The sequence below is a fragment of the Pocillopora verrucosa genome, chromosome 8, assembly GCF_036669915.1.
Source record: "Pocillopora verrucosa isolate sample1 chromosome 8, ASM3666991v2, whole genome shotgun sequence".
Lineage (NCBI taxonomy): Eukaryota > Metazoa > Cnidaria > Anthozoa > Scleractinia > Pocilloporidae > Pocillopora > Pocillopora verrucosa.
The window spans coordinates 21,420,191-21,445,290 of record NC_089319.1 but is presented as its reverse complement, the minus strand read 5'-3'; the positions used below and the strand labels follow the sequence as shown (position 1 = coordinate 21,445,290).

The 25,100-nt window shown below is 37.1% G+C and overlaps 2 protein-coding genes across 2 annotated transcripts; both read right to left on the bottom strand.

Annotated features, from left to right (window-relative positions):
• Positions 1 to 649: 649 nt before the first annotated feature.
• On the bottom strand, positions 650 to 15,526 carry LOC131772088 (aconitate hydratase, mitochondrial-like). The gene is made up of 28 exons (XM_059087993.2): positions 15,389 to 15,526; positions 13,800 to 13,871; positions 12,733 to 12,812; positions 12,578 to 12,644; positions 12,212 to 12,283; positions 11,885 to 11,923; positions 11,030 to 11,273; positions 10,584 to 10,672; positions 10,216 to 10,267; positions 9,523 to 9,621; positions 8,684 to 8,880; positions 8,407 to 8,512; positions 8,197 to 8,290; positions 8,033 to 8,096; positions 7,684 to 7,757; positions 7,010 to 7,121; positions 6,528 to 6,600; positions 6,346 to 6,395; positions 6,013 to 6,042; positions 5,637 to 5,686; positions 5,461 to 5,536; positions 5,197 to 5,228; positions 4,299 to 4,364; positions 3,684 to 3,777; positions 2,944 to 3,076; positions 2,384 to 2,404; positions 1,631 to 1,731; positions 650 to 1,102 (listed from the first exon to the last, which is right to left on the bottom strand). Exons 1-28 carry the CDS (start codon positions 15,410 to 15,412, stop codon positions 968 to 970), a joined length of 2,346 nt encoding a protein of 781 aa, XP_058943976.2. The 5' UTR covers positions 15,413 to 15,526; the 3' UTR covers positions 650 to 967.
• A 307-nt stretch (positions 15,527 to 15,833) lies between these two features.
• LOC131772089 (transmembrane protein 220-like) lies at positions 15,834 to 20,640 on the bottom strand. The gene is made up of 7 exons (XM_059087994.2): positions 20,534 to 20,640; positions 20,160 to 20,365; positions 19,299 to 19,328; positions 18,607 to 18,667; positions 17,871 to 18,000; positions 16,855 to 16,920; positions 15,834 to 16,735 (listed from the first exon to the last, which is right to left on the bottom strand). Exons 2-7 carry the CDS (start codon positions 20,292 to 20,294, stop codon positions 16,579 to 16,581), a joined length of 579 nt encoding a protein of 192 aa, XP_058943977.1. The 5' UTR covers positions 20,295 to 20,365; positions 20,534 to 20,640; the 3' UTR covers positions 15,834 to 16,578.
• Between the last annotated feature and the right edge of the window lie 4,460 nt (positions 20,641 to 25,100).

The following is a 25,100-nucleotide window of genomic DNA, read 5'->3' as shown; positions in this document are numbered from 1 at the left end:
TACCTACCTTGGCTTGGATAAATTCCAGTAATTTGTCACAGACTATAAAACTTTCCAAATGAAGGTTCAAATTGGTCAAGAGGACGCTTCCAAGGTAAATGTACGAGCCTTGCACGCCCTGCTCCGTTTAATTGTAATTAGCGTGGGGGATTTGAGCCCACGATAAAGCTGTACGAGACAAACATTTTGCGTCTGAAGTTATTGTTGTTGTTTTAGAGACTGAAGGCGTAACCACAAATGTCCTTGAAATGACCGAGTGAGTGAGTGATGGTATCAACAAAATCCGAACAGGACCTTATTTGACCCGATGTTTCCCGATGCTACTTATCGTTTGTTTCGGAGTACTACAGAAGACGACAAATATCTCCCAATCATTTCACACGAAGCTTTTCCTTGCAAAAATATCTTAAGGTTACTTCCCACCTTCAGAGGCCGAAAAAATCGGTTTTTCTTTAACTTCACTAAACTGAACTCTATCATTTAATCCAACGTTCCCTTAAAAAATTTTCTGAAATCTTTAAAAGCACCCGATTTATACTGAAAAACGTATTTTCAAATCAAAGCATTATTCTGCATATTTATTCTATCACAGGACGCAAAAGAAATTTTCATACAATGGGGGAAAATTAAAAGCACAACATGACCAGCGTCAAAAAGTTTCTTTCTTTAATAACATTTGATTTCAATCAACGTTTTTAATTTCTACATGGAATAAGATAGTTCTGTTAGGAACGAACTAGCAAATGAGCTAAAAAATGTCCATTGAATACATCATCCAGAAAACTGCCAAGATTTTGACCAGATTTTGGCTTTATCTTGAAAACCAACACAATGTTAAAATGACATTCACCAAAGGATCTTGATTATTTCGTCTGTCACTGCATTCAATAATTTCCGCGTTGAAGCGCTGCAAAACAAAGCTGACGATCTTGAAATTAGTAAGTCAGAAGCGCATTCTTGACGGAGCCTACTTTGACAATTCGGCCATTCTATTGAGTGCAGAGCCAGCTCGAAACCACTCAAGCTGTGACTCATTCATGGTGTGATTCAGCTGAATCTCATCTTGGCTTCCATCCTTGTGTTTCAGCACAGTCTTCACAGGCTTTAGAGTGAAAGAAAGGGAGAGATATGTTGATCAATTTGTACCTCATGGTAATCTTTCAATCTTAATTTAATCATGTTCCGTTCAATGCGACTTTCGTGCATTTCGTGTTTCTCCGCTTTTAAGGAAGTTTTGAACGTCACTCATTTCCTTAAGATCGTCTTCATTCATCAGCGTTACAGAGTGCATCCTTGGTTTTGTCTTAACTGCGTGTTTGACGCGTGCGCAAAAGATAAATAAAACGGGGGCTTTTTCTTTACGACCAGAGCTCGTCAGAAAGCGCTTCTCTTCCTCCTCTTCTCTTGTTTGAAATTAAGCACAAACACTATCTTTCTATGAACGAGAAGTCGACTAATGTCCAGAGCAAAATGGGGAACAATTGTCACAAAAGCGAATTAAGCAATCACTCGATAATTCACGTATCTACTTAAATGGTATTACAGGTACAAGTAATTATTGGGTACGATAGATGACGCTTTAAATAGTAAACAAGCTCATGAAAAAGATGATATAACCTATTCAACTTACCTTCCCAGGTGCGAGGTCGTTCAAACCAAGCAGAGATATCTTGTCGTCAGGTTGAACTTTGTCATAATCTGACGGATTAGCAAACGTCAACGGGAGAAGTCCTGTTCCAAAAAAACAGAAAGGTAAAAAAAGTGGAGAGAAATACGGGGGAGACGTTAGTTTTGACGGCGTACCGTGCACTGTGTTATAACCAAGATATTAGTCAGAAGATCTTTAAGGAGCACCAAAAAGGCCTAGATGCTCTTTAATGCTTTTACATGAAATACAGTAAAAATGGTCGTCGTATTCTCTAGAGCACAAAAATTTTGCGATTGGATATCACTTTGTTTTGCAGAACAGATTTCTGCGTTAATATAAGTGAAATTTCGGCCGGGAACTTTTGCTCCTTTAATGAAAGAAATGCAACTACCACAGAGTGGGTGAATAGTAACTTGATAATTCGAATGAATTAAAAAACGAAGAACAGAAATTGGCGCATGGCTGGAGAGAAAGGAGTAAATTTCTAGTTTAAGTAATATTCAATGGGCGTCAGCTGAAAGAATGGTTAACAAAGCGAAAAACATTTTACCAGTCCACCAAACACGAATAAGGCACATTTGGAATTTAAACGCTTATACTACACTTGTATAACAGGGAAATCAATATTATTTTTGTCTTCAATTTTCACCCCAATTTTGTTTGCGAACAATCAAGGATGCGCAAAGACGCTTTTGATCTAAAGGTCGTTTAAAGAAGAAAGTTTGAAAATCTTACCCTGTTTCTTCAAATTTGTTTCTGAAAGAGAACCATATGAGTTAGTTGGGAAGGTGGTTAACTCAATGAAAGGAGTGTTTTTTGACCCTTTTACTCCCAGAAGTTATTAACATGGAATTTCTCCCTACAATATCCACACATTATCCAGCAAACAGGTATTGAGAAAAAATCCAACTTATCAGGTAGAAGTTGTTATCTTGATCTAACACTAAATTCTCATGACGGATTTATAAGAAAATGTGTAGCAGCTAGAGGGGAGAATTAACAATCAGATCTTGGGAGTTTAAGGGTTAATATGGAGCTACGGCTCAGACGTTGTTGAGAGGTAGACAGCAATCAAAAGTTGAGAGTTCTTTCCCTTGGAACTTGCTACCGATCTTTGTTTGTACCATTTGGTAACGGGGAGAGATGGCAACATAAGGGCTGGGCAATTGCTTGTTTATTGTCTTTAAGGAAGCTATTTAAAGACACGCCAAGAAAGATCGATAAGGTCGATTGTTTGCACGTAAGCACAGCAACGGATTAAATATCCTAAACACTAACAACACACGACAACATACCATGAATACGAGCAAAGCTCTTGACTATGATAGCTCGTCCGCCAAGATGCCTTGGCTCTAAGGCAGCATGTTCCCTGCTGCTTCCTTCACCGTAGTTTTCATCTCCAACTACGACCCATTTTACTCCTTTTGACTACATAAGAAAAAGTCAAACAAAGTTGATACAGAACGGCGACAAAGGGATGTGAAGATCCTCAAACACAGAGTCGCAACTCGCTACGGTTCTTGTCGCATTGACTCGATCTAACGCTAAGATCTACAACATACAATCAAACCAGTTTGAATTGGTTCGACTTTCAGTCAGCACTTCAATTCAGTTCGAATGTCATTCAGCAGCATGGACAACGATTTTAACAAAATCTTCCATTTTACACGCAACAAATTTACACTACGACCTATCACCGCGCCGAGTTGCTGTGCCTTGTCACTTGGAGTGTCCAGAAAATAAAAGCTTCTCTGATCACTCAGGTTCTAACACAGTGACTGCGCAGGCTATACAGGAATTGTCTTCTCTTTTTTCCATTCCCTTGCCTATTTCCTCGGAAATACTGCGCCTCCGGCCTTTTAACAGATGTTAAACTGGTGTCGACAGTTGTCACTTCAACTACCTATCCTTACGTCAAAGAAACTTGAAATAGAAGAATTAATGCCCTCTGTGTGTAGAGTTTGGTATTCTCCGCTTCCAACGCTAGAAAAGGAAATTGTATCATTTTTGTTTCATCAATAAGGCTAATTTTCACCTTGTAGTCCCTTGCGGTGTCAGGCACGGCTCCATACTCTCCAGTTAGCAGATTCTTTACATGGTTAGCCTTGTCATTCTCACTGTTGATGGCTCTGTGGATAAAAAAAAAAAGCATTTAAACGCGAGATTTAAAATTACAAGTTCAACAACAGCGAAAGCCTTTTAACTATGGCGGGATCAGAAGGCTAAAGGAATCAAACTTACTTTTATTCAATGCAACTTATCCAAACGTGTTATAACAAGATATCTCTAGTAATCTCTCTTATTTTAGAGCATTTCCTTAACCCTCAGACCCCTTGGACTGACCAGCATCTTATTTCTCCTTACAATATCACCCCTGCATCAAACATTAAGGTCACGAGAATCAAGGAAATGATCTCCAACGAAAGAAGCTCTTGATTGTTAAACAAATTCTCCTTGTCAGCACCTTAGGAAGTGTATAGTGACCGGTACGAAGAATATGCATACTGATGCTGGGGGGATCGACCCCAAAAAGGAACAAAGATGGTAAAGGATGAAGCAGAGTGACAGAATTACAAATGACAAACTTGTGCTCAATTTTTTTAAAGGAGGAATAGACGTGATGTAGGTGTACTCAAATATCTGTACTCACCCAATAAACATGTTGTTTGAAATATTATCCAAATGCCCTCTGTACTTGAGCCATGGACCTGCCGCGCTATTTTACACCAAAGTACGTTTAATAGAAATACTATGGCCAACCCAGTCTGTAGCTTCTTACCACAGACAGGTTTAGTTTCATCCCTCATTGTTATGCCAAGAAAAAAAAGGCCCTTACAATTTAAGCAAATTTATAGGAAATATATAAAATATAACAATAATAATAGTAATAATCAATCAATCAATCAATCAATAAATCAAAGATGTTCCAACAGAGCGTCGTTCATCATTCAAGAGGCAGCGTTTGAGAAAGCTGAGTACTTCTATCGCTAGCCTTCGAGCAGGCCCGCATTAACCCCTAAGGTAACCAGCTTCTAATTTCTCCTTACAATATCACCCCTGAATCACACATTAAGGTCACGAGAATCAAGGAAATGATCACCAACTTATAAAGCTTCTGATTTTTAAACAAATTCTCCTTGTCAGTGCTTCAGGAAATGTATAGAGAACAGTAAGGAGAATATGCATACTAATTTTAAGGTGCAAAGGGTTAATAGCGATTCGGCGTTGTTCGTTATGAGTGTTTCTCCACCGGCGGGAAAGCATGACTCGCCTCAACTCTCACGCGGGCGGATGGAGGAAAAGCGCGTCCAGTGAGAGCCTTCTCGCGCACTATCCTATGGCAGTCGAGTGGTAGACAGATAAAAGGACAGGTACGTTTTTTTTTTCACTGTCATAATGGGGTGCAGTCTTAGTGCCTCAAGTTGATAAATCTGAACAGCAGAGTGCGCCGCAAGGCTAGTTGTGAGCTTTGCTTTCCGTGAAGCACGCAATTAGTCGGAAGTCAGGGAGAGCTATAAAAAAGATACTTCACATGGATCTCTCTCTACCTGATGTGGTCTGTTGTACACTTGCCCTTCACCTAGCAACAAAATATCAATCCAAAAGCATTAAATAACATTATGACCAGACCGACCGGTCAACCCATAATTCACTTAAGGCCTTAGTAAGTTGGCAATGTGTCATAACGGCATAACGTCATGATTGCATGAGCAAAACTCAAAATTGAATTCTGGCGATGTTCTGTCGTCCCCTATTTTAAAAAACACATTTCCTCATCAGTAATACTTCGCTTTAACTTTTTTTAAACCCACCTTGAGCAAAATCGTCATGTCTTCATGGTCTTTCCCGTCCCATTTGTCAAAAGGAGTAAGAAGCTGAAGGCGGTTGCTGTGAAGGAAGACATTAAACACCTGAGTAAATTTCCTAACTCATCGTGGGCCGAAATTCATCCGAATTATCGTTGTTTGGACTCTCCAAAAAGCCTCACCTTTGAGGATCAACGTCTACGGCAACAGATGAACTATCAGCTGGAGGGGCCTGTGAAGTAACAGGAAGTAGTTTTTGATCATGTTCTCCCTTCTCAATTGCAAGATCTAAATATTAATTCTCCCTATTTTCTGCCATACTTCTCGTACAATTCTGGGTGATGAGAACTTTAGGTAAAAACAAGTGAACTTCACTGCAATGCAGGAAAACGTAAAAGACCACGTCGCCTTCGCTTTCGCGTCTGATTAGCTGAAAGGGTGACGCAAGCTTTCCGAATCAATCACAGAGCAAAGTAGTAAAGAAAAACAATGCAATCTCGGATTACTTTTGCCTATAGTTGCATCAACGTAAGTCAAAAAAGAAAGTTTGTGACGTACCTGGTATGTATCCTCACCAGGATCAAAACCCTGAAGAGTAAATCAAAAGTTTTAGTGAAACCAGTACTCTTGAACGAGGTGACCTTACGCCCGATGACCTCTTTTGTGAGAAGGGGGAAAATTTTCCATCGAGGTAGGATATAAAGAAACTGGAAGTAAAAACAGGAATATTCTCATCTTTCAGTGAGCTGTACCTCTTATTTTACCTACTTATCTCACATTTATCGCTGAACAGAGTACACCCCAGAGGCTAAATTCTACTAACCTTAGGTACTGCAACAGAAAGTAAGTTAACGCTATGCGGCGGTTTCACTTGTTCAAAGATATGCTTACCTTGTTGGGCAGTTCATCACCATAGGGATTTTCAAGTTTAAACGATTCACCTGGAAAGTAAAAAATTATAACCCGAATCAACTTCGCTCTGTAGCCTCTATTTAATTCTTGCATAAGTTGTGCCACAAATTGTTTCTCCATAAATCTCATGTACATGTACATACATGTACATATAACCTCACCGTTTGCGCCTGTTAAAGTGTCTGTCTCAGGGTTAAAACTCAAGTCACCAGCGATGGACATTGCTGTCACCATCTGTTGATAACAGGATAAATTAAATAAAGAAATACGTCAACATTTCATCCAAATTGGTTATCCATAACTATTAAAATAAAGATCGCGTTTCGATCGAGTGTCGCAAAACCAAAACCAAACTAAACACGACCGCCAATCAAAGGAAAGGAAAATAGCTTTAGAGCCAATGAGAATTCAAAACTTCCAATAGCGCGTGAAAACGCGGGCGACCAAGTCGCTGGTTGGTTTTATTTTGGCATCTGATTGATTAAGAGATTGGCGCGAGTTTCTGGACCAATCACAGAGCAAATTAAAGAAAAACTAGTGTAATCTCAGATTCCTTTCGACACGCAAGTGAAATTTGCTCTAAAACAGAAATAAATCAGGGATAAAACAGCTTCGTTAAACACTGTGGTTGCGTATGCCCCACCTCTGGTGAAGTAACAAATGCATGAGTTGCTGGGTTTGCATCATTGCGTCCTGTGAAATTTCGGTTGTAAGATGTCACTATTGTGTTTGGTTCTCCTTTCTTGACATCTTGTCTACAAACACAAAACATCATCATTATTGCAATGATTGCTTCAAAACGGCGTATGCATCTGGTAATTTTTAGTCTGCATATTTCAAGTACATCATCTATAGCTCATCTTCTGCATGATATAGAGTTTTGCAATAGTTAGCATAATGTTTCCTTCTTATCCTCCACAGTGGAATGCATTCTTGTGATTGGGTACTCCTAGTCATTTGAGGGCAGCGTTTAATGGTGATTTTGCTTCCATGTCCAGTGTTTAAGCCTTTAATTCTTATAAATGAATAACATGTAACTTCTTCCTATAATACCATACATTATTAAGCAACCAGGCAATGAGAATACTCAAACTTATCAGGTAGTTATCGTGATCTATCCTCAAATTCTCATAACAAATTCAAAAGGAAATATGTAACAGCTACGAGGGAGAATTAACAATCAGATCTTGGGAGTTGAAGTGTTGATTGGGGGCAGAGATTTTGGAAGACAGCATTTAATTGAGTAAAATCATCATGTCCCTACAACTTAAACTTCTTGTGTAGGTAGATAATAGAGCATTGGAACTGTCCTTATACCTGTTCCACTGTCCAATGCAAGGTCCACATGCATTTGCCAACACTGTTCCTCCAAATTCTCTCAATGTCTCTGCCTGATGAAATAATATTTCAAGTATAAAAATTTACAATGAGCACAAATTGGAAATTCAATTAGAGTACTATAGTTAGGAAGCTGAATATCCAGCATCTGATCAATTAACTTTTTTATATTATTACTGAGGTTTTAAAGTAACTTAATGCAAAGGTAGAGCACCTCAGAGCAGGGTGCTACTTTTTCATAGAGGTCAGAGAAAGGTTGCTATTTCATAACTGTAAAAAATACCTACAAAATGCAAAAATAGATTGAAAAGGAGTAAGTACAACTCACAATTCCATCTCGTTCAATGGTAGCACGGATTTGTTCTGAACCTGGTGTGACTGTGAACAATGACCTTGGAATTGAGAAAAAGAAATTGACCATAAATCAAACACTTTTTAATTTTAAACAAAAGGAAGTTAATGGTAAAAAAAAGAAATTACAAGAGCTCATACCTGGACTTAAGTCCATGTTTAAGAGCTTGTTTTGCAATACTAGCAGCTCTTGTCATATCTTCATAACTACTATTGGTGCAACTTCCAATCAGACCTAGCATTAAAGAAAATTCTTCAATCATTTTTCCAAAATTAGAGAATTCCAAAGATTTGAAATTCTAATTCCCTTAAAGAGATTAAATGATACTACAGTGAAAGGCTATAACTTACCAACTTTGATGTCCATGGGCCAGCCACTCTGTTTTGCTGTTGACCCAAGTTTGGAAATGGGATGTGCCAAGTCTGGTGTATAGGGACCATTCACATGTGGCTCAAGCTAAATCACCACAATAATTAATAATAACTATTTAGACTACATTATGTGTGATACCATCATCATAAACCTATCGCACAAGTGTGGTACGCGGTCAATGTTTTTTGAGTTGAATCAACTACTACAGTACTGTTCTCAATAGTTGACAGAGGAAAGTAGAGAGCAAACACTCACCTCACTGAGATCAATCTCCACAACTTGATCATAGTCTGCTCCGCTGTCAGATTTCAAAAATTCAGCATGTTTGGTGGCAAGGTCAGCTATTGCTGATCTTCCAGTTGCCTTCAGGTATGACTCCATCCGGTGATTGTATGGAAATACTGACGTTGTGGCACCAATTTCTGCACCCATGTTACAAATTGTTCCCATTCCTGATCAGAAAATTCATACAGCATAAAGTAACTTTTTTTATTTGGAGAAACCAATTCTGCCTGTTTTGAAATAGCTTTTTCTTTTCTCTCTCTCTATTTTCCTTCATATCACATATTTTCATATCTTTCCTCTCTTTTATTTATGTCGCCAACTCATTATGAGTCCCAGGCCATCACAACACTTTTCTTCCTTCCACTTCCAATTCTTGGAAGGAATTCTTCCTTCCAATCAGAGGTAATGATGCCTCAGAATGGTGTGTGGCTCATTGAGTGGGCTGCAGAATTTATAAATCATGGGTGGTATTCTACTTTGGGCCTGGCTAAAAACAATAGATACCTCAGACACCCATCTTACACAAGGTGAGTTAGCAGGTTACCAGTAAGTGGCCCTTATTAAGGAGAGTGGCAGATACACTTGGTTCCATATGAAAGATTATATACTGACTTTTCTTTTAGAATTGTGTGGCACTGAATCTATCTACATGCAGCCAAGCCTGTGCTTTAGAGAAGCTTTGGGTACCTTGTAAAACTATCTAATTATGAAAGCTATTCAGAGCTGTGCAGCTCAGACTACTGAGACAAGAACCTTAAGGCACCTTGTGATTTAAAAATTATAAGCTTTGGAAAATTGACGATGCATACCTGTACAGGAGATAGAATCCACCCCAGGTCCAAAATATTCAATAATTGCACCAGTTCCTCCTTTGACTGTCAAGATTCCAGCTACTTTAAGGATGATGTCTGTTAAATAGGAAACCAATTATCATACATCAATAATCAAGAAGAAAAAAGATTGAAAGTAACTTCCTCTTTTTGTACAAATTCATTTACAGAATTCACAGAACTCATCTTTTAATTTAATCTTAACCCTTCACATCCTATCATCAGTGTCCATATTCTCGATACTCTTTTCTATATATTTCCTATAGTGCTGACCAGTAGAATTCATATAACAATCACAGCATCTTAGGTTCGTGATCATTTCCTTTATTCTTATGATCCTAACCCTTTACACCCTCACATCAGTATGCATATTCTCCATACTGTTCTCTGTACATTTACTAAGGTGCTGACAAAGAGAATTTGTTTAACAATCAAGAGCTTCTTGAGTTGGTGATCATTTCCTTTATTCTCATGACCTCAATGTTTGTTTTAGGGGTGATACTGATGGGAGAAAATAGTTAATAATCACTCTTTGGGGTTAAAGGGTTAATGGATGATTCAGTAGTTTTACTGTAAAGAGAAATTAGCTGGTCACTCTTATGGTTCAAAGAGTTATAGGATGATGTACATAACACATACACATATTCAATGATTTTGAAAAGTGATCTCTACCTTTAGGAGATGTCCAACCCTTGAGTTCTCCAGTCAGGTTCACTCCTATCACCTGTTAAAATGAAAAATGAAGTCCAATACATTAGCCAAAAACAATTGCTTAGAGCATTGATGAGCATTTAAATTAAGATCTAGTGCTCTTTCAATCCTCAGTATCATTCAGATTTGCAATTTTTTTTTGCATCATGTACAACAGCATATGCAGTTGTAAGGGTACCACATCCAAATACTTAATTTTTGCATGTGGGCTCTGCTTATGGAAGGCTTTGAACTATATACATGTACAAGTATATTTTGATTTGAAAAATACATCAATACATAAGATAATAATTACAATATAAATACACAATTAATATGATACAATGTACCTTGGGGCACTTCAGTTCCCATGGTAAATCTGCCATGACGTCGACAGCATCAGCCCCACCTACACCTATACACAGACCCCCAAGGCCGCCTGGAAAATATAAAACAGTAGAGAGTGTAAGGACTACAGGAACAAAATTCCTCTGATAAACATTTCTCCAAGTTTATTTCTGCAAATTTCCTTACTTTGATTGAATATGCAGAGCAATAGCATGAAATTAACAATGTATGTATTGATAACAAAACAACCATCATTACACAGAACATTCTCAGGCAAATTTCAGGTTTCACACAATTAAAAACAAAAAAAAAAGTCAATTAATTGAACAGATACTAAGCAAGATACTCCAGACAACTTTGGAGTCTCACAAGGAGCAATCACAGAATTTTACACTTTAAACTCTTAAAAAGAGGGAAACTGCACAAACAAGACAAATAATATAAAAACCTCCATTTGGTGTGTGACTATCAGTGCCAATCAATAGCACTCCAGGAAAACCATAATTTTCTAGAACTATTTGATGGATGATTCCACTGCCTGGTTTCCAGAAGCCAACACCATACTTGGCTGACGCTGTTGCCAAGAAGTTGTACACCTCTTGGTTGACATCCACTGCTTTTTTCAAATCCTCTTCACCTCCCACTTTTGCCTCTATCAAGTGATCACAGTGAATGGTTGTTGGAACAGCCACCTACGAAAAGAACAATTATTATAGTCATTACTTAAGAAATACATGTAAATTACAATACACATATGCTGGAATAATAGACTTGAAGCTTTCAACTAAATACCAAGGAAATCCAAATGTCTCTATTTCTTCTATGTGAGTGACAAAGACAATTTTGCAGTAACATTGCCGAAAGGCCTATGCTAGGCCTATGTTTTGTATACAAATGTAGTAGCAAGAATAGAGCCTAAGATAATTGGAGAATATTCTCCATGACTGAGAAATAATTGCTCAGATCAAAGAAATCCAGCCAGAGAATTCTGCCTAGTAGCACAAGGTTTCTCCAATTTCAATGCCTAACAGACACCATGTCTGTGTAGAATGACAGAACTACTAAATAAAACTGATGTTAAGTCAGGGGTTTCAAAATGTTTTAAAGTAGGCCTCAGATTCCGCAAAAGCGGGTGGCTGTGGAAAGGCCAAAAGGTAATTATTTTGACCAGAGTAACTGGCAACATGTTATCAAGTAGCTGTCGGAACTCTGGCGGTGGCCAGCTTGTTTTGAAACCCCTGTAAGTGATATCTAATGCAACTTAGCACAGGAGTAATTGCAGAAATTGAACCTCCCCACTAACCTTAGGAAGTCCACTTGAGATAAACTGGAGCATAGCCATCTAAAATAAAATGAACAGAATTTAAATACTGATAGAAACTGATTTATAGCAAGGTTAAATTCAATTGCCAATGGGTTTATGGATAATAATTGTGATATTCTCATCAAAAGGACAAACAAGCATGTTTTTGGCTAAATCAAGAACAAATTATGATTATAATTAGCTTTAATTACATCAACAGCTTTACCTAATTTCTTAGTTTCAGGTTATCTTTCCTTTACATTGATACCTGTCTTTTGCAAGTATTACACTTACCAACGAATATAAAACAACACTTTTAAAATTTACCTGAGCTGTAGCATCTTGCATAGCAACTCGATCAGGCCTCAACTTCAAATATGATACACCTCTTTCTATATCCTGTTAAAAAAAAATTAACAGGTTAAAAAAAATCTACAAAAGCACAAATTTGTTTAGAGACATTGTGTATACAAGGTGTATACATTAAGCTTCAGTATTGAGTGTAAAGAGAAGAACAGAGAGACCCTTACTTCTATGAGGTATAAAAATTTTTACTAAATGACAGAGGATAGCAAGCAAGATTTAGTAAGTATGGGTAAAGGAGCACAAAGTCAAGGCTTTCAGATAAACCTTGCAAGAAAATCAACTCTCAGTTCATTATTTGACGGTAAAGTTCACATGTATCAACTATACCTGGTTGGCTGGGTCATCCAAATGGGAATAAAGAATTTTTTCAGAGAGTGTCAATGGTCTGTTGAGCCTAAAAAGACAAGAAAAAAAAAACAATGTTTAAGCATAAGGTTTCATATCTTGCCTGAAAAGAGATAAGCTCATTTCCAAGTGCTTACCTATCACGGACTATTCTTATATTGTCTTCTAGGTGCTGGTAGTTAAGATGCGAGTCTGGCTCAAATTTACTCAAAGGCACCTTTAATAGAGAAGAACAACATTAATACAAGGTGGTAGAACAAAGCTTGGTTAGCATGGCTCTTGACTGTAAAAACAGAGAGTTAATTAATTTCAATTTGACACTAAATTCCCACAAGGTAAACAACCAACAAAGTTGAAAAAATTACTAAAATTTCCCATCTGCAAGTCTTTTTCCTATTCTTGGTTTTCATGCAATATCATCAAAATTAAAAAAAGAAGAATTATCAACTCTTTTGAGATTTTAGTTTAGTTAGTAATAAGAACGGCTGAAGACTTATCTATTTGCAAATTTTCAGTTTGATAGGGTTTTTCATAGTGACTGAGAAAGCTGCCGCATAGGTCAAAAAAAGTGACTTATCCACTCAGATTTTGCAATCTTAACAGTCTTTGTATCTTTGTATGAGAATAAGTACTCATATACAGCAGACGTGTATGAGCCCTGAGAAGACAACTACAGGCTTTTAATAGGGAAAAATTAATGTCTTATGTTCTTGTTAGCTTCCAGTCACTATATTTGTTACCCTGTCTCCAAAAAGAGCCTTATAAATTGGAGTTAACAACTACATTGCTAAGTGGAGGTTGGGTGCCTGAAACATCCAGGAGCTTCCACTATTGGTAGCCAGCTCCTACACAGAGACTTCTTCCATGAAGGAGCTGCATATGCATGCGCATATGCAAAAAAACCACTGTCTACTAGAGAATGCCCATGCTCTTTGTTGTTAACTCTATTAAATTGCATTTAACTCAAATAAAACATTTCTTTGAAGAACTCCTGCACAAAACGTCGCACAAACCTGAATCTTTGCAAAACTGTTTAAATATTAATCTTTTCTTATCTCTTTGATTCTTGAGTTTAATTGTTTAATGGTTTTGATGATGGTGTGATAGTGAAAACCACCAATAAGCTGTGCAACTGCTTGCATTTGCTACTTCTACCTGTACATGTAGGTAGTAATATTTTATCACACACAGTCAAGAACTTCACCTTTTGAGAAGCTGTATACGATGTTGAAAAGAGTCTGCCATGATAGACAGCTGTTCGAACAGATAACACAGCCTGAAAAAATAAAATTAATAAGTTAGAACATTTACACACAATTATTACAAAAATTAAGAAGATACAGCTGTAAAAGGTTTTCTAGTTCTAGAGAAGTGTTATAGTTTACACTACAGCTTGTGAAGACCTGCTGGCTTAGGGGTTAACATGCTGAACTCTGGGTTAAGACATCAGGGTTCTAGGTCTTAGTGTTATGTTCTTGGGCAAGACACTCGAGTCTCACAATGTTTCTCCCAACCCAGGGGTAGAAAGGGGTACTGGGGAAGTGTCAGGGGAAGCTGACCAATGGCATGGGGGTAACCTATGATGGACTGGCATCCCATCCAGGGGAAGTAGTAATACTTCTAGTCACTTAATGCTTAAGAAAGTATGATTAAGCTCTGGAAGGACCATTCAACTCAAGTACTGACTTTCCCATTTTTATGACTCTTTTGATATATTAGCAAATACCTCTCTAACCAGCCCACAATCCTTAAACTTGTAACAATTTCTACATCACAAAGGTATTACTAGTTCTCTGGATGCCAGTACATTATTGGATAACCCAAATCTATCAGGCTGCCCTGACTGCTTAATCAAAAGTTAAAATTTTAGTTTGTAAGTGATGTGTTACAGTGGGATAGTTATAGCACTTGTAGGACTTGTCATTCCAGTACAATGAAAATAATACTAATAATAAAAAAGGGTTTCATTTTTGACATTCACATGCACTCATGTACACTCCTGAAAAGGGTTGTAGTGGAACTGTGCAAGTTCAACATCTAGCCTAAGAAAATCACACATTGTTCCAATCAAAACTGCACCAGAAAAACTGCATGTTGCCTTGGACATGACTGACTGCATGTCAGAAAAAAGTATTAGTAAAGATTTGTCATAAATTGCAACCCTCTCTGTTCTAACAACATAAAGTGAAACCCACTTTTCATCAAATCAAATTCAAAAGGTATATTAAGACTTTTAGCAATACATTGTATGATCTCCTGGTTTCAATTATTTTGTTGAAGCAGACCAGATTGTGATGCTGCAAGGATTTGCGGAAGGAGGTCCGGTAATGTTATAAGACATTTGGATATTTTCAATGTAAATGCACCTGAGGCTGATGAAATTATTCTCAGAAAAATGTGCCGGACTTGCATCGGATATTGCCCGGAATTTGAGCTTTATAAATTTACAAATGAACTGTTCACTTCTCGCACATAAACAAAGACAAGGAGGAAGATAAAACACATAATACGTCATCGAGGAAACTTTTTAAATCTTTCATATATTTCGTCTACAGTATTTTGATTTCACGGAGGTTGAATTAAACGAAGAAATTTGCGTGTCACAGTGAAACTGCTTTAAATACAATATCTGTACTCCAACGGCTCTTAGTCGTTTGTATGCAAGAACAGAGTTCATATCGCCGATCGTCCAGGTGAGTTGGGGATATAGGTCACGGTTTAGTCAACTTCAAACTCGGTGAACTTAAACTATCTTTACCCCTCTCTCCTAGCTATCGTCGAAACAGACCTTACCTTTCTGGTAAATACTCGTTGCATCTTTTGCAGACGGAGGAAAATACCAGTGAAAAAGGCAGAAAACGGTTCAAGCTTTTTGATCCCTCGTCCCTTATCGTTACTCTCGTGAGTTTCCACTCAACGCATGATCACATGATTATCCGCTTTAAGTGTTTAAAGATCGCGGGCTAAAATGCAACAAACTGAAATAATTACGAAATATTTCATAAATATTGTAACACTGTTGACGTAAAATTGTAAGTATGTGTGTTTTTGGAAGAATATTTTAAAGCTAACATAAACAACTTGCAACAATTGGGAATAAAGTGGTTTATTTCATTCTACAACTCCATAACAACTGACAAAAATTCAAAATGGTCTTTTACATTACAGGGCTCTGGGTTTGCAATCTCTATATGCCATTATTTATTTATTTATTTTTTTTCATTACCAAGAATAAAAATTCTTAGCCCCTCTAGGCTATAAACAAGGCCAAAGGTTAATAAAGGATGTCTATATATATATTTATCTCGTTATACATACCATTTGTGTATAATTATTTATTTCTTTGTTCTCAGCTTGATCAATGATCAAGACCAGAGCCCAGTTGTTCAAGGATGGATAACACTATCCAATAGATAAATTGTTATCCAGGGGAAGAGAGCTAGTGAAACATAATGCACTATCCACCACATAGAGATTTATCCAGTGAATCAGATAGTGTTATCCAACCTTTGAACAACATGAACCAGATGTTGATTCCTGCTACGTCTAGTTCTCATAAATGCTAATCTCTGGCTACATTTCTTTATTTAAATTTGTTTTTTTCTGAAAAAGGACTTAGAATTTCCTGACCTCATTTTATATCTCTACCTGATATGCTGTGGTCTCCTTCACAGCTAATTTTTGGTCTTGTCACACAGCATGTTCTCACACTATATAGCACATTACAAGTGCATTGTGTGACAAGTCCAAACTTTGGCTGCAAAGGAGACCAGATATGCTGTTGGGTCCAGTTGTTTAAAAGGTGGATAATGCTATCCAAAAGATAAATCTCCAGGTAATAAGTAATAGCAGAATGTATAGCGTTATCCACCTGATACAGGTCATTTATCCAGTGGATAGTGTTATCCATCCTTTGAACAACTGGGGTCTGATCTATTGACATATTGAATTGGATTTTTCATCATTTTCTGAAATACACATATTTAAATTTCTTTGTACAGATGCCTTGAAATTATATCTTTACAGTGGCTTTGTATGGCAGACACATCCCATGTGTTTACATAGTAACCCAAGAGAACAAATGGAGTCAGAGAGACAGCTATTGTGGCTGACCAAAAAAAGACATTTGCTTCACTAAAACTGCAAAGTATAAACAAAACATATACAGTGTTATTTACTAAGATCCAAAGAAATCAGAACAGCTGCTCGCAACAAAGGAAAACATCAAAAGGAATCAAAGAGAGTCATATTATTATTACCCTCTGAGTCTTCTTAGCCAACAGAGCCCTAACCAGGCTATGATTATCAAAAGGCCTCCAATTTCCCTGCCAAAAAGAACAAGGCAAGGTTTTAGAGAGTACAGTTGCCTTGAGCATTAACCCTTTAACTCCCATGAGTCACCAAAATAGAATTTCTCCTTACAATATTGATACAATATCAAGCAGACAAGTGATGAGAATAAAGAAAATATCAGTTAGGAGATTATAAGTTGATCCAATACATAATTCTCCAAACTAACATCACCAGAATTGTATGGCAGACAGTAAGGAGAATTACTAATGAGATCTTGGGAGTTGAAGGGTTAAGTGTGAGACACCCATCCAGGTTGTACCATCTAATTACCGTAAGTCCTTCAATGGTACATACCCAGAGAGGAAATCAGGATTCTTGATTGGGATAAAACAATAACCTTTGTGGTAGAAAGACATTATTCAAGTGCAACACGAAAGTCACAGATTCCTTAAATTTTATTGAGAATTCTTTCAGTCAATTGAGGGCATAAGACTGGGCACCTAAATGATGGCATTCCTGAGCACATTAAAAATCCCCCATCACACAAAAACTGAGATTAGGAGAGATGTAAATGTTGAACCTTTTTCTTTTAAGATATGATTGAGCTAATTTTACAAACTAATTACCGTATAAAGCTTTGTAGGCTAGTAATGAGAATTCAGAGTTTTATCCAAAAACCAGCCCCTCCCCCCACACACCTTTTTCACATTCCTACTTCTCATTTCCAGTCTAAAAATAATTACATAAACTGTAGGGAGAATTTGCATCTTGGACACTCCTTGGTGTGAGAGGGCTAACTCATATCTATGTTCAGATAGTTTATAAACAATGTAACTGCTTGGACATTTTAAATCTTTTCATTCAGTTATAATGATCACTAACTCTGTTTATTTGACTTATTTTCAAATTTGTTATCCTTATTTTATAAATTAAACTTGATCTTCACTTTATTTTTCATTTGTGAACAAGATATATATCTCACCTCCCTTCTTCATATTCCAGAGGATTTTTGAAGCTGATCTCAGTCCCAAATAGGACACTTAGTGAGTAAAAAATACCCAGATTACAGACAGCAACATGAATGACGGCTGTATACCTCCATACATAATGACCTTCAAAATAAAGAGATAAAAAAAATTGTTGTCTGTAAGTATAGACAAACCAAAACAGAATAGATATGAAAAAATGATTATACATTCAGTCATAGGAGATAATTAGTCATTGTTTATTTATAATTAACCTCCCTACATACACCCCTAACATCAGTAGGACCAATATCAGTTTCTGGGCAACTGCCCACCTACCCCTCCCTAACCCAACATTAACCCTAACTTGTTATTAATTGACTGTTGTTGAGTTAGGGGAGGGGTAGGTGGGCAGTTGCCCAGATACTGATATTGATCCCATCAGTATGTATTTCATCTACACTGTTCTCTATACATTTTGTAAGGTGCTTTTTGGTTGGTGATCATTTACTTTATTCTTGTAACCATAACATATGAATTTGGGGTGATATTGTATGGAGAAATTAAATGTCAGTCACTCTTAGAGGTCAAAGTGTTAAGTTGCCATCAAAATGACAAATGTTATAATGCACATCTGAGACCTTAAAAAAGATCCACTTGCTTAATAAAGTGGCTTCCTTATTGTTTCAAGACCTGGATCTGCTGACATAAATATTGATCAAAGACATCAGTTTCCATAATCAGATTTTTTACCTTGTAATGATGAATCAATCACTAAAGCAATACACAGGAAACATGGAATGGCATAGATCAACTAGAAAGCAAATGTAAGAAGAATCATATGTTTTTAACAAAAACAGGGTGGGATTACGGTAAACTCTGAAAATTTTCACTTCACTCAAGTTTTGAACCCAGTTTCTTCCAAGTTTACTATTGGTTTCTTGTTTGACTCCATACAGTCCTCAAACATGAATCATATTTCTTTCACATGCAAATTTCACAGCTTTAAGATCATTTCACCATTTATTCAATTATTTCCCTATTGATGTATTAATAACCCTTTATACTCTAACATCAGTATGCATATTCTCCATACTGTTCTCAAATGAATACATTTCCTACGGCTCTGAAGAGGAAAATTTGTTTAGCAATCTAGCTTCTTTAGTTGGTGATCATTTCCTTTATTCTCATGACCTTAATGTGTGATTCAGGAGCAATACTGTAAGGAGAAAGTAGATGCTAGTCACTCTTAGAGATCAAAGGGGTTTTAAGTAGATGCAACAACAGATATCCTTAAACAAAATATAAGTCATCCTAGTCATTGCAGCAGACCTTTCTTTTCCTTGAGGCCTTAATATTTTGTTTTGTCTCAGAAAATTACCCACTTCATATAATTACCATCTTAAAACCAAAATCTATTACCACTGAAAAGAAGCCTGGCTTACCATCCATATTACAGGATCAGGGTCATTGATCTGTTGTGGACAAATAAAGATTAAAAAATTCTAAGATCATAAATCAAAATCATACATGCATTCACCAAAAATTCTTTCTGCTATCCAACAATTCAGTCACCTTAAGTCACAAAGTGTTACATTTGAGCATATGACAACAAACATTTTGTGAATAATTTCTTGTCAACTTTTAGCATTAGAATATGAATAATTTACCCCTATTTAACTTTTCTCATAGGTCGTTGAGCGCTGCTTAAATTTTAAAATTGCTCTAATTTCTATGAAATTCTCCTAGTCTTTAGAGTTACTGCAAAAAAGAAAAGTTCTCCTAAACTTACGAGATTAATAAAACAATATTCAATCTGCAGGATGGGGATTCCCTTGTGTCTTACACTTTCATGATTCTTTTCTCGGCTCTAAACCTCTTAATCTGGCCGAGTTTTGATATCAGAAAAATCCTCTGCAGACACTACCTGTAGAGCTAACTCTTTGTGAACAAACTGTATTTATTATTCATGAAAAGAACTAGTTCCTAACCGAAATGTGCTCTAAAAGCGCTAGACGTCACGCGGCTGCCTGAAAGGCTCAAAACCATCACTGAACATTACAAAGTTCTTAATTAATAATAACAAAAAATAATATTTTCACAATTACGTAATATTTCCTTACCTCAATCTACGTGTCGAGTGAACGAAAGAACACGTATTGTTGCTCATGAATGTAGCTTATTTTAAAAGAACTCTTTATCAGTGAGGCTTAATTTATCGTAACGATAAATAAATTATGATATCGCCACAGATTCACCTTTTCTGGTGCTGAGAACATAATAAGCTCAAAATATGGTGGACTGACCTGAACATATGAGGCAAAAGCGAAAAACAAGGCCATGAAACCATTCGCAACTCGCCACATCCATGGGTTGCAAACCTTCCCGATTAATGTTTCTTGTTTATCTTCAACAGTTACAATAGAACTCTGCTCGGTCATTTTTTCCTAATATCACTTGCTTCAACAGCTAATGGAAACTGTAGAATTGCGTGCAAAAAAGATCACCAAAACTAATAAAAGAGAAAAGATGTGATCTATCAGGAAGCTCAAATCAAAAAATTATTTGAGTGAGATGATTACTCCACAAGCACTTCACACGCTAAATCAGTCATGCATTCAACCCAACTCAAAATTACCAAACCTACTTCGATCAATATATTAATTGAAGTGAATCTTACCCTTTTGTTTTCAAACAAAAGTATCGTGTATGGTTTAATGCTTCCTTTGTGAAGAATCTTCCTCATTCCGTTTCCAGGCAATGGTTTAAGAGATCTGTCACGTAAAATTTCTTACCTCAGCTTTATGTAAATTTGCATAATTCCGTGGGATACCTGTGGCACATCACGGTAAATTCTTTCACGTTCTATAGTACAAAGCTAGCTAATTGGAATGCGCAACATCTTTATCTATTTTACTAGTGATCACATGTAAACATTAGCGGCTGGATTGATCAAAAGGGAACAGAAATAATCCTGTGCTTTTCTGACAAAAAAACTGTGGAATTTATTTCCGCCTATCTTTAATTTCACTTAGTCAAAAAACTTTCAGTGCGTTCTGATGTATTTTCGTTCCGAGGCAGAAATCTTATCAGATATATGCTGAACCACTGTGAGGCGAAACGCGACATAGAATTGGAAAATAGTGGAATTAGGCTTGTGCAGGCGAAGAGAGATTTGCATTGCAGCGGCTAAATTTTAACGAATTTTGCATGCGGAAATTCGATAAACGCAGGATGCTATTTTGTGCTGTTTTTGTGGGCTACTTATGCGTTGATTATTCTGCGGAGTTGGATGTTTACCATAATTATGGATCTCTCCGTGATTTTCTGGAACCTTGGCTTTTGAAGTAAGAGCAACCTTGCATTGCTACAAGACCAATAACTACAAGTTCACCACCATGTTTCAACTGTAGATTAAGTACTTACTGCACGAGTCGGCCATAGGTAGAAAGGATAAAGGAGATAGTGGACTTTATTTAACATGTTGTGGTGTGTCTGCCGATCATTTATTCGCTGGTAAATGTACAATATTGAAAAGAAAGGTGTATAAATTAAATCTCTGTGCGAGTCGATTAAGATGTTATTAAATGTCTAAATATCGACGAAAGCCAATAAAGTGATAGGTTGGCCAAAACGTCAGACTCTAGTTGGAGTAATTATAGCGTTACCGTTTTTCAGTTCACACAACATTCCGGTGAAAATTCAGATTATATTAGGTTGAACGCTTAAGGATGAATTTTATAAAAATGATAATTGACGATCGATTTTCTATATTCCCCCTCTATACTCTGTTGGCAACAACTGGACCCCACTCCACTGCGTCTGGAAAACCATTTAATCCACTGCAAAATCCTCCACTACCCCCCTCCCCTGGGAGATAACTAATGATTGGTTATAAGATGATCTAAAAAATGCAATGTTCAGATCACATGCCATTGAACAAACTTTATGATAGACCGTGTAATCAAAGGAAGAGAAGCCAAGTGCGAAGGACAGATAAGACAGCAGCTAGGTAGCTGTAATGACAAGTGTTGGGCAAGCTTTGTGATCATTACAAGACTTGAACAGATCTTCCTTATTTTGGTTTAAATTTCATAAGATTAAAAGTAAAGCAAGAACCAAAATCCAGGGAATATAACGTATGTCAAAGGCTCGATTTTCCAAGGTTTCCGGGACGCTATGGTGGTGTGGAGGGGGGAGTAGAAAATTGTTGACTGGGACACATTGAAAAAGTATTTTTGCTGAAATGAGAAATAACTCCACGTGAGGAATTAAAAACATTTTTGCCGTTTGTAGAGTATCACTCCAACAATAATGAATAACACTAAATCTCAAACAGAAAGCTGACAGCAGAAGTTGGAGGAAATTAAGGATTTTATTTACCTTTGCTTCAAAGATACTTTTAAAAGAGGCCAACGGTACTTCAAAAGTTGGCAAGCTTTCAACATAGTCAAAAGTTTTTGATCTGTCAATATACATGCTTTTAATAAAGACAAATTGAGTTATCACTGCTAGGGCTCTACAGCTTCGTGTTATTGAATCGCACTACTATTCCTAGAAAACTAAGGTTTGAGTGTTGCACGTGATTTTTTTTAATCCTACGCCACCAGCCTGATGCAACACTAACACCGACGTGTGGTTTAACAGCTGTTTCATTACGCGAAACATAAAACCAACAGAGCGGTCAAACATTTTGAACGCGTGTCTAGCGTAAAGTAAGGAAAAGAAGATTAAATTCCTAACAGTTTCAATGCGTAAGACAAATGAAAAAGGATTTTGTAGAAAGATTAAATCTTGCCTTTATTTTATTGCGAGATATCCCAACTGCTTTTAACGCGGACGCGGAGTCTCTAGATAATCTTGAGAAGATGGTTGTCAAAAAACAAGACGGAGCCATAGATCAGGCAATAATGGTAACCCGGCTGGAGATGGAGACAAGTGCTAATCTGAAGTTTTATTTATCAACTTTTAAGAAAATGACTACCGAGACAGAGTTTACAAATCTAGCCATGAATGGGAGAGGAGCGATGAATGATCTGAAAAAAGTACTGAGCAAGGGCGAGGTGTCGAAAGATTCTGAAAGCGAGGCAGAAGGCTATCAAGACAATGAGGGCGAAGATGAGAACCACAGCTTCGACGAATTTATGGAGTCTATCGTGGAAAAAACACCTGAAATTGCAAAATGCTTTTTGTGGATTTTTCAAGGTTACATCAAGGAGCAACTTAGAAAAGCTTTTGAAAGTAAGGACTATACTAAACCAAAAGAATTAAAAGAAAAGGTTAAGGAAGTCAGAGAAAAAATGCGAGCGCTTTATTTAGCCGAAGAAAAGAATCGTTCAATTCTTGATACTTTAATCACCACAGAATATCAGCCCACCGAAATCGACAAAAAAAATCTTAAGGATTCTTTTAAGAATTCAGAAGGTGAATTCTCTTTGACTGCGACCCCCGTGCAAGACAAATCGTAAGTCACTGGCAGTAAACTTAATAGACGGAAGAGTTCTCAATCACTGCAACTCAAAACTCTTAAAACGCTGCGGCCGCCTAAGAAAAATCTGTAACAATTACTCAGTAGAAAGTTCCACAGTAATACTTGAGATATCAGTAAAAACATAATCAATAAGTACCGAAAAACTTCACAAATCCTTCATTGTATTGTAGCAATAAGGGGTGTTTATACAGCACGGAGTAAAGCAGTTGGCGAGTGTGTAGAGGTCCTTGTAAATATGGAACTCAAGCTTATTATTGTTTGCAAATTAGTCATTATATTATTCCACGCGAGCAGTAACAACAGTTTGTGCCGTTTGTTGAGGCCTTCTAAGAGGTATTGGAGACAAGCGACATTGCTAAAAAATGTGGCGACAATCTTGTTCCGATGAAACGATGAACCGACCGCCGAAAAAAAACTGACAGAAAAGGTGCGACTTTTAGCAACAGCGACATTGTTAAAAATGTAGCGACAATCTTGTTCCGCTGAACCGACAGCCGGAAAATACTGACGGAAAAGGAGCAAAATTTTGCGACAACGACAATACATTTTTAATTTCGACGAAGCGACAATTCTTTCGCTTTAATTTTTCTGACTGAGGCATCGCAGGCCGTGTGCGCACTCCGATTGCGTTGCATTGTGGTAGCTCCATTTCCAATATGGCGATAAAAGCGTTAGAAATCGGCACATTTTGACTGAACATTCCGTAGAAGTTAGGCCGTTCCTTTTTCTTTTCACCATTGGTAAATATAATTTTATTTATGGTGAATGTATAAAAGTATTTTTTGTAAGTATTTGTCGCGTATTCTATGGTTCTCAAGGACAAACGCAATCACTGTTTTTTTAGTATGTAATTTGAGACCAGTTTTCGAGAAGGTCAAATTTGATGTACGTCGTAGTTTAGAGCCTTTCAAAGATTTGGATGGCCGCTTTGATCCTTCTTCAACAGCTCTGACCAAACGTTCTCAAACGCTCTTCAACGGCACATGTGTTTCTCGAATTTTAAGTGCTAGTGTTCGAGACCGATTATGACCGAGAAAAGGCCTCTTATTGTGTTACAGCGTTACTATTGTATACTCAATTGTGTTGTAAATCTTCTTTCCTAAGTAAAAGCAAATTAGCAAATCGCGAGTGTAGTATGGTAAATCTGTTTTCTGGATCATTGGATGAAGGACAGTTGAATTAGAACTAGACGCTCGGGGAGCGTTCACTCGGGCTTCGTATCGAGCGTTTTACTTGAGCATTCACCACTGGATAGTTTGGTATAATTGACTCTTAAGCATGTCTCGCATACTGGGGCTCTATATTCATTTAAGGGGTCATCATTTTCTTCTTCATTACTAGTTAATTTATCATTTTCTCTTGCATCAAACTCCAAAGCAGGATCACTATCTGTTGTGACATTGTTTGATGTAGCTTGTTGATGTGTTTCATTATCGTCTGCATCATTTTGTAAAGTTGTGAGGTTGCTATCAATATTGTTAGTACATCTACAAATTGTACAATGGATTATGTACTTTGAGCCAGTTAAGAACTTGCTGTATTAACTCTGGTCATGATGCTTGAAAATAAACATCTCTAGATTGCAACTTTCTCTTAAGCTTAAGTATTATTATACAAGATCTATCCGGTGTTACATGTCTGATCACATTCTACAGGTACATTGCATATTGCACCCTTAATTTTTCTCTGTTGTCCTTTATGCATGACCACAATCTTCTCAAATACTATTCGTTGAGCTATTTGTATTTGTTCTAGT

Coding starts and splice junctions, on each gene's coding strand:
- LOC131772088 (XM_059087993.2), bottom strand. CDS start 15,412: ATGCAACGAGTATTTACCAGAAAG. Junction 6,396..6,527: donor CACTTTAACAGGCGCAAACG/GTGAGGTTATAT, acceptor TTTACTTTCCAG/GTGAATCGTTTAAACTTGAA. Junction 5,229..5,460: donor ACATGACGATTTTGCTCAAG/GTGGGTTTAAAA, acceptor TTTTGTTGCTAG/GTGAAGGGCAAGTGTACAAC.
- LOC131772089 (XM_059087994.2), bottom strand. CDS start 20,294: ATGACCGAGCAGAGTTCTATTGTAACTGTTGAAGATAAACAAGAAACA. Junction 18,001..18,606: donor GATTGATTCATCATTACAAG/GTAAAAAATCTG, acceptor TTTATTTTGAAG/GTCATTATGTATGGAGGTAT. Junction 16,736..16,854: donor TGGCTAAGAAGACTCAGAGG/GTAATAATAATA, acceptor TATACTTTGCAG/TTTTAGTGAAGCAAATGTCT.